The following is a 13,225-nucleotide window of genomic DNA, read 5'->3' on the forward strand; positions in this document are numbered from 1 at the left end:
GCATCCGTGTCAGGGAGTTCCAGGCGAAGAGCGATTGACCCCGGCGTTGTCACAGCAGTCTTTGGAGTTCGAGGGCTGCAATACGGTTTACCTCGATAGACGTGCTCCAGTCTGAAGAACAAGTGAGAAATACCGGTTTATTATTGTCCCTTAAGTCATTGTAGTCATCATGGAAAATTATGCGACACTTGATTTTGCCGCTGAAGCCTGAAGGACTCAGCTCCGCATGTCGGCTTCGTCGGGCCGGCCTACATCCACTCCGCGCTCCCCCGCATTCAATTCAAAAGGAGGTTGGAGAGCCAACTGGAAAAGATCATCTAACAATAACAACTTGCTTTTCAACCAAGGCTCAAATGTTACTGCTTGACGCCTAGTTTAGTTACATTGCTGCGTCACCAACCAGGTGTTCTTTGTTCTCTTGACCACAGTCGTTTGAAAACGCCGCCCGCGATGCCTACGAATACCACAAGAATGACGCCTTTCTGGATTAATACGGAAGATTGGCATACAGCCGGGGAACCCTTTCGCATTGTCGATAAGCTCCCGTCCGGCTACCTGCCTGAAGATCGCACCGTCGCCGAGAAGCGGTTTTCCATCATGAAAGATCCCGCACATCCGCTAGATACATTGCGTCAATCTCTCTGTCATGAGCCACGTGGCCATGCAGATATGTACGGCGGTTTTATCACGCCGCCGAACGACAGTGGCGCTCATTTTGGTGTCTTGTTCTGGCACAAGGATGGCTTCTCCACTGCTTGTGGCCATGGAACCATTGCATTGGGCTTTTGGGCCATTGCCAATGGTATTGTAAAGGCTACCGAAGAAGATGGCTCAGTACAAGTTGTCATAGATGTTCCTTCGGGGCAGGTCACCGCCAGTGTTGCTATTCAACAGGGCAAACCCGTTCATGCCGACTTCGTCAATGTCCTGAGCTATCAGTTTGCCAAAACCCTACCCGTCGACATTCCTTCTCAGGGAAAACCAATTACCGTCGATCTTGCGTTCTCTGGAGCTGTATACGCAACCTTGGATGCAGCTCAGCTTCACCTTGGTGTTGAACCGAATCAATGCAACGGCTTCATCAAACTTGGGCGGGAAATCAAGTCCGCAATCGGTCAAAGAGCCAACCACGGGGTGTACGAATTGTACGGGGTCATCTTTTACAACGAAAACGGCGACGTTGAAGATGATGCCGATGGAGTGAAGCAGAGAAATGTGACTGTTTTTGCCGATGGGCAGATCGATAGATCTCCCTGCGGGTCTGGCACTGGCGCAAGACTTGCTGTGCTTCTAGCTCAGGGAAGACTTGGCGCTGGTCGGTCAAAGCTTGTTCATCGGTCCATTATTTCCACACAATTTGAGGGGAGCATTCTTTCAGAAGAGGTCAGCCCGGTCAAGGACTTTCCAGCTTGCATTCCCCGGGTCAGGGGGTCTGCTAATCTGGTTGGTCGCATGAGCTTTCACATAGACCCTGCGGATCCAATCTTCCCTGGATTTCTTCTTAGATAACATGTATGAATATAGTCAGTGTTCTTTGGTTACTCATACGTGGCGCGCATCTTAAGGCTTTTGCAGGTAGCACGCAGCGACGAGTTATGCTTTCGGGCTATATAGTCACAATTATGCATCTTTTGTCTTTCTTAAACCGAGACGGGATGGCAGAGTATTAAACCCTTGTTGCTTCACAGTTCGAACCTAGCCAATTGGAAATAATCAACCAGGACATTCATTTACCCAAGCGTTGCGGAGTCTCCGCTCCCGGGCTTCTCCTATGGTCCGGGATGTGCTAGGAATGGAGCCCGATAGAAGTCATGGAGCCCGAACGGAGGTGGAGTCTACGATGGAAAGATGTAGTTCATTGGTCACGATATGATACTTGGCTTGAGGGCTCCTGGAGACATATCGCCCGAATGATTTTATTCAGCCTCCCTCAAATTAAAATATCGCCATTGAGACGGGGCCCTCCTGATATCCTGCTGGCGAGCTGACCCCTTCAGCTTTTTTTGACCCTGCCAACTAAGCCAAATAGAGTATGCCCACATTGCCGAGTCCGTCTTCGCACCTCAACGCCCACTCCCCGACGGTTCCAGTCGTTTTTCTCATACGATGATGGGTCGTAGGCAGCAACGATTTGGACAACATATACAATGAAGTTAGCCTCTCAGTAATTACATCTTCCGAATTCTTTCATCTGCATCGCAAAGTACACGCCCACCCTGCGCTTTCACAATTTCTCGAAATAATCAACTTGAACGCCGGGCTCCTTTTCAACCACTCCTTCAACTTCCAACATGGCCCCAGCTTGGCTTGAGAAATACATAGTCCGCGTGGACGCAACCCCAGACCCACGACGCAACAACGAGCAGCCAGTTTTGGAGCTGAATTACACCGCTCTTGTGGGTCATCGTCGAATCGTGGGCGTGAATGGCGATACAGTACCACGTTACGAAGTCAAACGGCGGGCCATACTCGGGGCCTGGGGAGACAAGTGCGACGTCACGTCGCCAGTGGATGGAAACCGCGAGGTGGCCACGTTTGATTTTCATTCCTTGCCTCCCTCGACTGAAATACAGTTCGCCCAGCACAACCGAAAAGTCATCATTAAGGCAACTGAGGGGCAATTCGAGCCTAGGAGCGAGCTTCCTCGTCTACACTGGAAAGCAACGGGGATGGCTGTGTACGGCAAAGCCTCGTGGGAGCTCAGAGACGATTCAAATCTCGTAATGTCGGTCGCCATTGACGATCGTCAAGTGAACGGGGTAATCAGTCTTTGGAGGAGTCAACTTGAACCTGCAACGGTAGAAGAACTCGTGGTCGTAGGAATTTCCAAGATTGAGGACTACAGGAGAATGCTGAGGACCTCTAAGACAGCTTCTGTTCAAGCCGCTGCGAGTGCAGCATGGTTGGCGGCGTCCTGATTTTGAAGTTAGATTGTGGCTAGCAAGAGCGGCAGACGAAACCATTAACATCAAAAAGACTTGATTGACACCCATGGAAATCTGTGAAAGTGCTTAACTTATCGGTGAAATATCATGGCATAGTAAATGAAAGAACATGTCTTCACGACTACAATGAAAATCTTAGTTCATATGGTTGCAATGTTGTTCGATCCGAATCAATCTCGAAAGGGCTCACTTCAGTTACTTGATACAACCGCAAACCAGAGCAGGTGGGATTTTCCCACAGATGTTCACCAATGAAGTCGCATGATTAGATGAGATATCTTCTTTGTCAAACGAGCTTTGTGTTTCGAACCAAACAATCAAGGATTCAAGGGAGATCAAGTATTCAAGGGATATCAGGTCACTGTCATTGACACACATGTCGGACCAAAACATCGGTCAGTGGAGCCGACCCTCGGTATGTGGGGCCGATTCTAGGTGCACCACAGACGTAAGAGAGTGAGAGTCGGATGCGGGGAACCGTCGCCGAACATTGTTTAAGATTGTCATTAACATCATGTCAACCTCTTTTAGAGACAACGAGCGATCTAGTCGCAGGTGCAACCGAGCGTACGTCGTAGCCTGGAAAATAATGTTGTGTCAAGAAGGCTTAATGCGTAGAGCAGATGTGCTCGCTGCCGTGATATGAAGGTCCGATGCTCGGGCACGGTCCCATGTACGCGATGTGAAAAGAAGAAGGAAAGTTGTTACTTCAGACCAGAGGAGACTCGTATCACAGTATCTGAAAGGTATGATTCACATTTACACTGCTTCCGCTATCACGTGTAACATGATCAGCTCACTTACTCAAGATAATAGTTATCTGAGAGCCCTAGAGACCCGTACGGGTCGGCCGAGAGAAAGTCTTCGGCACTCAGCACGAGGGCTGCCATTACGACGTCCCCGTGACCTCTCCCAAGCTTCTGTCCTATCTCCACCCCAGTCGGCAGATAGCTCTGGTCAGTTGGACGGACAACCTACTCAAAACTATGGCTACATCGGGGGAAGCGCTAGAGATCATGATCATGCGAATCCGGGTGAGCGTTGTTCGGTTATCTAGCACAAGGGTTCAACATGCTGACATTTTGTTATTGGATAGAAGATGCGAGACTTTTGTATCGGGATGAACAACCATTAGAAAGTGTTCTCACCTCTGTACGACCATCTGCAAATGACTTCGAGACAAACCCACTGGTGAACGACGGGGAGAGCTTCGCTCTCGACTCGTATGGAAAATACTGTAGGTTAACACTATCGGTGTATTCTCTTCTAGTTGCCTAGATATTTGTCTTTTCAAGCTTACACATAGTCAGGGTTTATGGGCCCAACATCATCATGGGCCTTTTGCAGACGCGTACTGGCAGCGATTGGCAGTCACACGCCTGACCCGGAGCCGCCACTCCGTCCTTGGGACCTCGAAACTTTGAATCTCACATGGAATCCAATTGGTCTAAATGAGCAACCTGATGTTGAAAGCCTGCCGTCATATGAGTATGCCGTGTTCAATTTGGCTGCAGTCAAATACCACCTAGGTCCATTCTCCGAGATTATCGACTATGATGAGTTTGATCAGCGCCTTAAGCAGTTTTACGAGAGCCCGGCCACTGAAGCTAAGCACGCAAGGTACTGGTACAGCCAACTTCTATTTGTTCTGGCATTCGGAGAAGCCTTCAATGCAACAGGGACATCCAAGTCTGTACCTGGCGTGGGCTATGCTTCTCGCGCCTTATCCCTCCTCCCGACTATGATACCCATGGAGAAAGAGCCTCTAAGGGCTGCCGAAGCCTTATGTTTGGGCGCACTCTATCTTCAAGCGTTGGATTTGAGACTGATGTCGTTCCAGCTCGTAAGTAGATGGTTCCGAAATGTGGTTTTGCATGATGCTAAGCTAGATACCTTAGATAGGCCAAGCTCTGCGAGTTTGTGTCCTCGATGGCATGCACAGACATATGCCGCCCCAACAAGTAGAGCCACGACACGCACAACGATGCAACACCGTTTTCTGGTCTGCGTACATTATTGATCGAGAGTTTTCCACTTTGGTTGGAGCTCCTAGCTCTATCAGAGATGAAGATATTACAACCAAACTTCCTACGGAAATCGCCAACACTGCAGGTGCTGCTGCTTTAGAGCTTCATATCCAGCTTTCTCGTCTCACAGCTAGAATATTGAATGGTAAGACCCAGGTGTCTCTCGAGGTTGCCTAGGTCTGGTCTGGTACAGCAAGCTTACTAGAATTTTGCAGGTGTATATGGGGTAGATCGGAACTTTGATGGAAGCCTTGTCACAGAAACCCAGTCTGTTTTGCGTTTACTTGCCATGGTTTCGATAAATCTGAGCTCTTACATGAGCACAACACTTCGTGGTGCTGATGTGAAGACGTCAAAAGTCGCGACCCGTTTAGTCCTGTCGTATCACCATGTAAGCCTGCTGCTCATTTGTTGACTTCGTTTGGAACTGATAATGTGAACGGTAGTGTGTTGTCCTCACAACTCGTCCTTTGGTGATGTGTGTACTTCAAAAGAGGCTAGCAACTGGGAGTAATGACAAGTCCATACCGGATGGACCTATTAGTTCCTTACTCCAAACCTGTGTAGCCTCCGCGGTAAACACTCTCAAGGCATTGAAGGCACTTGGAGACGACAACTTACTAGGTACGTTTTGTCTCTCTAACGTCGTATCATACTCTCAACCTCCACGGGTATAGTCAATGTACTGACATTGCAGACTGCTTTCTACCATTCCAACTCGAGGCCGCCTGGTCATCCGCATTTCTTCTCAAGGTACTCGAAGTTTTGTCATCTGGCCTGGTCCCTGATCAATCATACCTGGCAGAAGCACATTACATATTCGACATCATGAATCAGAGAGGGAGTCCTGCGGCAAAGCTGCGTAAATGCGACTTTGAACGACTTGAACAACTTGTGTCATCTTTTCTCGGTACACCATCTCAAGGGAACAATGAATATCCAGAAGAACACTTGTCCTCACAAGAGATTTCCTCCGAACAAGCAAATGCGGAGGGTTCTCACAATATCGATCCTGTTGAATCACTACAATGGGATCTCTTCGACAAGGAAAGCGGCTTCGCTCTATCCCCGACGGAACTCATGGACCTGGCTGAAAGCTTGCACATGGAAGACTTCTTTGTCGCCAGGCAAGAAGAAGATGATTGAACACATTGGGCAGTCTGCAACATCAGGACTCATATGTCGTTCATACTTGGGAAACCTCGGCTGCTCACCTTTGCAGAACTTGAGGCCGCATCTGCGCCTCTACCTTGAAGCATTGAAATCGAATCAGCAATCTAAATCTAGGAGAGCTTCGCCGTTCACAGCAATAATACCGAGGACCGATATTCTGATCAATTAAAATAGACGTCTGCGAATGCCGTCCATCTCAACCTGACCTCGGCCCAGAGTCTAATGCCCTTCTGGTAGAGGTCGCAAAGACTCGTAAGCGGATATCACGCCCCTTCAACTCCCGTTCCGACGCGTCCGAAACGCCGCAAATGGCATCAGAATGGCGTCCGGGAGCGGGATGAATCCGAGTTGCGGGGCTGGAGTAGTCCGGTGTGTGGGGCCGTGGCATCCCGCCTTTCGCCTCCGTTGGCCTGAAATCACTCCGAGGTCTCAACAAATAAGTTCAGCAGAGCATGGAAATCATCTGCAGACCCACAAAGAGCCGAAGGGCATGGTGTACAATGCTTGGTAAATACACTCAGACCTCGGCTCAATTACCTTTTACGTCTTTTCTCAACATCGCAACTACACGGGGTGTTGTAATTTCTGCGAAGCGAAGTTTGCATATGATGTTTTCGCTCCTAGATAACAGAGTATTTAGTGCATTGAAAAGGACCGAAATGTTTTCCACGGCGTGCATTCCACAGGAGCAAAGCAGTACTTCAACATGTTTTTCTCAACGTCTTTCAGCAACGCCTCGCAAGTTGCCTGGAGCAACATCTCCTTGCCGGCCGCCGTCGCCGTAATTGGATATCTTTTGTTAGTTCGGACCCTGAGATATCAACGAAAAAATGCCATAGAGGCACCGTTCACTTCTGGGGGAAGGCCTTTGTCAAGCATGACTATCGAGGAGGCTCAAAGCATTATGAATCAGTTGCAGGAGCTCGAGTTCCCCCGGTCCATGGCAAAGGCTCGCCAGATCTCCCTCCTGAAGGTAAGTGATTTGTCGGCAGAACTTCCCCAAGGGCCAGCATGAGCACTGACGCTTCGGAACGACATCTTCAGGCTGGTGCTATCCCAACTATGTCTAAGCTCTTCTTAGCGACAGGCCAGAACAGCAGGCGTAACGCTGGGAGACGAGCCGTCGACACAGAAATCCTTCTTAGGGAGGCACAGTCAAAGTCTAGGGATTCAGATCGATACGCTACCGCAGTTGCAAGAATGAATTATCTGTAAGAAGCTTGTCCGGGAGCTTTCACGGTGTTGCTAATAATAGCAATCAATACCCTAGACACGATCGTTACCGCCGAGCAGACAAAATCACAGACAACGACTTACTTCATACACTTGGCGACAGTCTTATTTCCATCTTTGAGGTCGTCGACAAGGACGAATGGCGCAAGTTGACGGACGCCGAGAAGTGTGCCGCTGGAGTCTTTCACAAAATTTTGGGTGACGACATGAGAATTCCATACGATGTGCTGCCCTCGCATATCGAAGGTTGGAGGGACGGCTTGCATTTTGCCAACGAATTGACCGAATGGGTCGTTCAGTACGAAAATGAAGTAGCCCGGCCCTCGGAAGCCTCTAACCACTACGTGAGCGTCTACGTCGATGCAGCCGTGTCTACTCTGCCCGACTTCGTACGAATCACTTTGCGAAAGACATTGGCTGCTGACATGAACGATATCATGGTGCAAAGTCTCAAGTATGTTGAAGGATTCAACGGCTTCTGGTTTGAAAATAACTAATGCGATTTCCTTCACGACAGTCTCGAGTCTCCTGGCACCATTCTCTCAACAGCGCTTCTCGCTTACCGCAATGTACGAAAGCTCTACCTTAGACACCTTTCTCTCCCTCGTCCAACATCCTCCGCCGTCAGGCTGGTTGACGACGCTGCCAACCCTCAGAGCAAGCTCTACAATTTTCAACGAAAGGTTCTGCAGCCGTGGTACATGAAACCTACCTTTTGGTCCACGTGGGGACCTGCCGCATTGCTGTTGCGGTCACTGGGCGCCAAAGCACCTGGCTCGCAGGGAGACCGATACTATCCTCAAGGATATGATCTGATGACGATCGGACCAGAACCGCAGAAGGGAAAGGGGATCGAGGAAATGACTTCAGACATCGAGACTATCAAAGGCAGAGGAGTTGCGACTTGCCCATTCTCACATGCAAAGGCAGGATACATCTAGGTGGGGATTGAAAGAGCCGGCACTGAGAGATCCTGTCTGTGCGATGTTAGGTGCGATCTTCTCATCCATGCCTTGGTTATCATGCTCTTATTGTCCTTTCAATCGATTGTGTATTTGAACATGGGTTTGGGGGCGCAGATGGTTGTAGAGGCCCATGATTTGTACACGTATTTGCAAAGTCAGATAGGTCAGGTGTTTCCGCCACAATCATTGAAGATCTGGAACCTCGCGAAAGCCGAAGCACGAACCGGTGTTCCGTCAAATGCCGGGAGATCCACACCGAGGTCGCCCCTCTTCGCCCGAGTTGCAGGATTCAGATCGGAGAAAATTCCACGCTATGATTTTAGCTAGCAAAACCCTGCACAGTTCGCATTGACCCCTGGCGAGGTGCATTTAAGGGTCTAAAGACGCAAATTGCCACGGGAACTGTAAGCGCGCCTTTGAACCACGGATAGCTTTCATCTAATCTCTGGCTTCTGGGGAGAGATTGAGCATGTTCATCAGTTGGTCATCGATTCAACTAGTAATTCAATGAAAGCCCACAGCAAATCAGGCACAGCCTGGGACCAAGACCTGCCTGCCGGCTTGTCCCTCCAATGACCACGTTTCGTGCACGTAATGGGTCTCCGCTTGGTCCGCCTGGACGTAAAAGTTTTGATGGGCGACGCCTTTCGTTGACAGTGGCTAGCGGCGGTTTTTGCTCGGCTTTGCAGAGTGGAAAATTCTTGCATCCATCTGAATCTCAAATGGAGCCGCAGCAGCTCCATTCTTTACCTAAAAGCTCCTCGCTTGTGTTTCTGAATACAGTAAAGTGCCAAGAGGAACCGCCGAGCGGGCCTTCTAGCGCGGCTCAAACATGCCATGGAAAGCTTCTTTTACGACATCAAAACATGGTGATGGCGCCCTCCGCAACACGCCCCCAGGTAACCGCGAGATTCAGGCCGAAGAACGACCATTCAGCGCATTCGCAATTCAGTCTTTACGGGGTATTTCTTGTATAGTGACACAAAACAATTAGATCTTTTTACTCCAAGATGCATTCCCCGTGTTGTAGGGGTTATCTCTTATCTCTGGGCGCCCATGGGGCGAGATCGTTCTGTGGAGGAAGACCCGACTGTTACCGGCCATGCGACTGACGACAACCTCTCCGGCCAAGGATACCGCCGGTCGGTCATCGCCCATGTGGATCCCAAAATCTTGACTCGCGCCTCTTGATCATCGTTTAAAAGACAGCAAACGTCAGACCGTTCGCGCCCAGTTGACCGCCCGGGTTCTCGCTCCTCCAGTGGTCTTACCCTCTCTTCTTTCCTCCTCTCTTGACTTCCCTCTTGAGTCCAGCCTTCGCCAAACTTCCCAAAGTGTCGGCAGTGACTGCAACGGCTCAACTCCTCCCATAATGACGGACGCTATTACCACCGCGACCGCTACCGGTCCCAACAGCAAGGACACCAAGAACGACAAGGTTGATGCCGAGCAAGTTCAGCCGCGCAACCCTTGGCCCGAGATGAACGACCAGACCATGCTCGGCGAAACCAGCGATGAACTGAACAACGACCGCCTCAAGAAGATTGCCGCCGAGGGTAGCGCTCACTTCCATCGTCTGGGCTGGAAGCGCCTCGCCATCGTCACCATCGTTGAGGCCGTTGCCCTCGGTGCCCTTAGTCTGCCTTCGGCCTATCATACTCTCGGAATGTTTCCGGGTGTTTTCCTCACCATCACCCTTGGCATGATCTCGATTTTCACTAGTTATCTCGTCGGCCAGGTCAAGCTGGCTCACCCGTACATCGCCAACTACGCGGATGCTGGAAGACTTCTTTTCGGCCGCTTCGGACGTATTGGATACGAGCTTTTTGGTGCTGCTCTTGTTCTTGAGCTTGTCATGGTTGTTGGTTCTCACGCTTTGACTGGAAGCATCGCGCTGGTTGACATCAACGGTGGCCATGTCTGCTCCATCGTCTTCTCCGCAGTTTCAGCTATCATCCTTCTCATTCTCGCCATTCCCCCGTCGTTCACTGAGGTCGCTATCCTGGGATATATTGACTTCGTGTCCATCCTGGCGGCTATTGGTATTACCGTTATCGCTACTGGTATTCAGGCCAGCAACTCCGCAGGCGGCCTTTCCGGTGTCGAGTGGTCCGCCTGGCCTAAGGAGGGGATTTCCTTCTCAGAGGCCTTCGTCGCAGTGAGCAACATCATCTTTGCTTTCAGTTTCGCGATCGGCCAATTTTCCTTTATGGACGAGATGCATACGCCGACCGACTATATGAAGTCCATCTGGGCGTCTGGATTCATTCAGATCGGTATCTATACCTTGACTGGCGCTCTATGCTACGCTTTTATCGGACCTTCCGTGCAATCTCCAGCGCTACTCTCTGCTGGACCCCTTATTTCCAAAATTGCTTTTGGTGTCGCTATCCCGGTCATCTTCATCTCCGGCTCGATTAACTCGACTGTTGCCCTCCGATATCTTCACGGCCGTATGTACAAGAACTCTCACTTGCGCTACATCAACACCCCCATGGGCTGGGCTAGCTGGATTATCCTTGTGGTCATCTTCACTATCATCGCTTGGGTGATTGCCGAGGCTATTCCCATCTTTTCCGACCTGCTCTCTCTGGCTTCTGCTCTCTTCGTCTCCGGGTTCTCATTCTACATCCCGGCTATCATGTGGTTCGCACTGCTCTGCAAGGGCAAGTGGTACTCCCGTGAGAATATTCTCATCAGCGCTGGAAGCATCCTCGCTTTCATTATCGGTGCTGTCACCCTGGTCGCTGGTACCTACTCGACCATCGTGGATATTGTAAGTCAACGCGATATTTTAAGTTTCTCAAAAGGCATGCTAACGACGTCTAGATTGATGAGACGACGACTGGCTCTGCTCACAAGCCTTTTGCTTGCAGATCTTCTTAGGCTGTAACTAAGAATTGTAGTTGTACATAATTATTAGAAGTCTCACGGGACGTCAAAGACCTAAGATACCCTTGGCTAAAGCCATGATGATTACGAACTCTCCACAAGCCTGGCCTTGATATACTGTGAACATGCATTTGGACGAATTTTCAGGATGCTTAGTCATGTACTGTTCAACTGACAGTGATATTCCCTGAATTAAAGATTGCCTCAAAGACATGCTTTGATGGCTTTAGAATGGAAATGTGGGATACGCCAGTTGGTGCCGTATTTCAAGTTCACTACGATTTTTGATCGCTGAATAGAACAACACATTTATGATGTCTTTCTGTACGTCAGTTGTGAGCATAATGCAAATGGCGATGGTGAGATGGAGGATGAACGACTACAGTATTAGTGCTCTAGCCACACTAAAGAACATTTGTAATAGATAGGTAAAAAATCAATAGAAATAACACAAGTAAATTTCTAATGTAATTACATGACGAGTTGTCTCACAGCTCCCTAGCTCCTCTGCACTGGAGCAAACCTCCATCTCTATGACCGTCCGTAGCAGCTCACCTCCAACGATTCGTAATGCTGGCGCATTATTGAAAAGTGTGGACGATACAGTAAGGAAATGTCTTAAATGTTGCACAAGAAAGAGGAAACATCGTCATTCATGGTGCTGAAAGAAGGGTGGCTACGAATGTCGTCAACCTTGCCAGTGGTGGCAATCTGGCCGCCACCGGTGCGGCATCCGGTGTCACTTTCATGTGTTAGTTATGATTATCTACAGCTGCCTGTTGCTAATTACTTACTTGTAGAAGATGCAGTTGTAACCATGGGCATCCAGCGAGCTGACCTTATCGTTCAGTCTTCCGATAGGAGAGACTGTAGGATGTTAGTTGGGAGCTCTCTTGAAGGATAGATGTAAAACAAACCGCAGAAGCCAAAGTTGAAGTTGACCGTGTCGCAGTCAGCCATGCCCTTGTCGCTACAAAGAGTAACACTCTGGTTGATCTGTCTCTCCTCGACCTCCTTTGTCGAAGTCTCGACGGGAGCTGCGAACACAGCGGAGGAGGCAAGAAGAACAGCGATGATGGTCTTGGAGAACATTTTGGCGGTTTCTTTTGGAAATTTAAGTGGCAGAAGAGGCGAGGATCTTGAAACTTTTGATGCAATGGTTGGGGGAGCTGAGTGAGCTAAAGATTGCTATGATAGTGGAAGACACTGAAGCGTGATGCTGATGAGAATAAAAAGAAGACTTTCCATGGTCGTGGAAGCCCGTCTTTTATAGGTTTGAGCGCCAAATGCACATTCGCATAGTCATGGATGCTTCAAAGGACTTCTTCAATCGCCATCTCACTCGCTTTCGCGAAGGCGCAGTCCACCTTGATCGTCCGCAATACGAGGCCTCATAGGTCTGACCTCATTGTCTTTTTTTGCCTGATTATTGATCACCAAGATTACAAAATCCTAAACGAAGCTGAAGATCACGAGTCACGACGAAAGACATGGTAAATAGTTGAGGCTGGGCATTGATGGCTTGGCGGCTATACATCAGCCTCTCAATATGGCAAGTCTTCAGACAATCTAGACCCATCTGACGATACTGATTGAGCTGACATAAGGGTGTTCGTCGCTACATGTCAGCTCGATTAGTATTTAGGCCAAGAGTAAACTTCACAGGGGACGGAGGCATCGTGACTCGCTGTCATACACTAAACCACATTAACGTTGATCGCCATAAATTAATCCCGGTTGGGCAATGCTCCGGGCGGGTTTGACATCTCCGGCTTTCTCGGGATGGCTGTCGATCTGTGCCCCACGGCCCGTAAATTGGCTCTTCGTTCTCGGACCCGTCCTCTTTGATACCGCCTCGGGCTTTGGAACCCGGGATATTGTATTCGAACGACCTCAAGGTAGAGAAGGCCAAGTGCCAAGGGGTTTGCCAAGTTCACAGCACGAGGCGTACCTCAAGCTAATCGTAAATGATGAGTGCGTTCTTTGATCG

General features: G+C 49.5%; 6 protein-coding genes across 6 annotated transcripts; 5 read left to right on the plus strand and 1 right to left on the minus strand.

Annotated features, from left to right (window-relative positions):
• Positions 1-669: 669 nt before the first annotated feature.
• Positions 670-1,509, plus strand: CGGC5_v002093 (Trans-3-hydroxy-L-proline dehydratase; the record flags this gene model as incomplete). The annotated part of the gene is made up of 1 exon (XM_032029146.2): positions 670-1,509. The coding sequence occupies one exon, from the start codon at positions 670-672 to the stop codon at positions 1,507-1,509; it is 840 nt and encodes a 279-aa protein (XP_031891426.2).
• Positions 1,510-2,291: 782 nt separating this feature from the next.
• On the plus strand, positions 2,292-2,918 carry CGGC5_v002094 (uncharacterized protein; the record flags this gene model as incomplete). Its single annotated transcript, XM_032029147.1, has 1 exon — positions 2,292-2,918. The coding sequence occupies one exon, from the start codon at positions 2,292-2,294 to the stop codon at positions 2,916-2,918; it is 627 nt and encodes a 208-aa protein (XP_031891427.1).
• A 669-nt stretch (positions 2,919-3,587) lies between these two features.
• PUT3-8 (Proline utilization trans-activator) lies at positions 3,588-6,118 on the plus strand (the record flags this gene model as incomplete). The annotated part of the gene is made up of 8 exons (XM_032029148.2): positions 3,588-3,691; positions 3,762-3,979; positions 4,042-4,182; positions 4,256-4,788; positions 4,844-5,117; positions 5,188-5,363; positions 5,419-5,596; positions 5,670-6,118. 8 exons carry the CDS (start codon positions 3,588-3,590, stop codon positions 6,116-6,118), a joined length of 2,073 nt encoding a protein of 690 aa, XP_031891420.2.
• Positions 6,119-7,022: 904 nt separating this feature from the next.
• Positions 7,023-7,875, plus strand: mpaB-2 (Mycophenolic acid synthesis protein B; the record flags this gene model as incomplete). Its single annotated transcript, XM_032029149.2, has 3 exons — positions 7,023-7,118; positions 7,190-7,356; positions 7,416-7,875. The coding sequence occupies 3 exons, from the start codon at positions 7,023-7,025 to the stop codon at positions 7,873-7,875; spliced, it is 723 nt and encodes a 240-aa protein (XP_031891421.2).
• Positions 7,876-9,715: 1,840 nt separating this feature from the next.
• Positions 9,716-11,229, plus strand: mtr-14 (N amino acid transport system protein; the record flags this gene model as incomplete). The annotated part of the gene is made up of 2 exons (XM_032029151.1): positions 9,716-11,119; positions 11,173-11,229. 2 exons carry the CDS (start codon positions 9,716-9,718, stop codon positions 11,227-11,229), a joined length of 1,461 nt encoding a protein of 486 aa, XP_031891226.1.
• Positions 11,230-11,853: 624 nt separating this feature from the next.
• CGGC5_v002098 (uncharacterized protein) lies at positions 11,854-12,327 on the minus strand (the record flags this gene model as incomplete). The annotated part of the gene is made up of 3 exons (XM_032029152.1): positions 11,854-11,977; positions 12,030-12,102; positions 12,153-12,327. The coding sequence occupies 3 exons, from the start codon at positions 12,325-12,327 to the stop codon at positions 11,854-11,856; spliced, it is 372 nt and encodes a 123-aa protein (XP_031891225.1).
• Between the last annotated feature and the right edge of the window lie 898 nt (positions 12,328-13,225).

Source organism: Colletotrichum fructicola, assembly GCF_000319635.2.
Source record: "Colletotrichum fructicola Nara gc5 chromosome Unknown KSG_Nara_v1_contig01, whole genome shotgun sequence".
Lineage (NCBI taxonomy): Eukaryota > Fungi > Ascomycota > Sordariomycetes > Glomerellales > Glomerellaceae > Colletotrichum > Colletotrichum fructicola.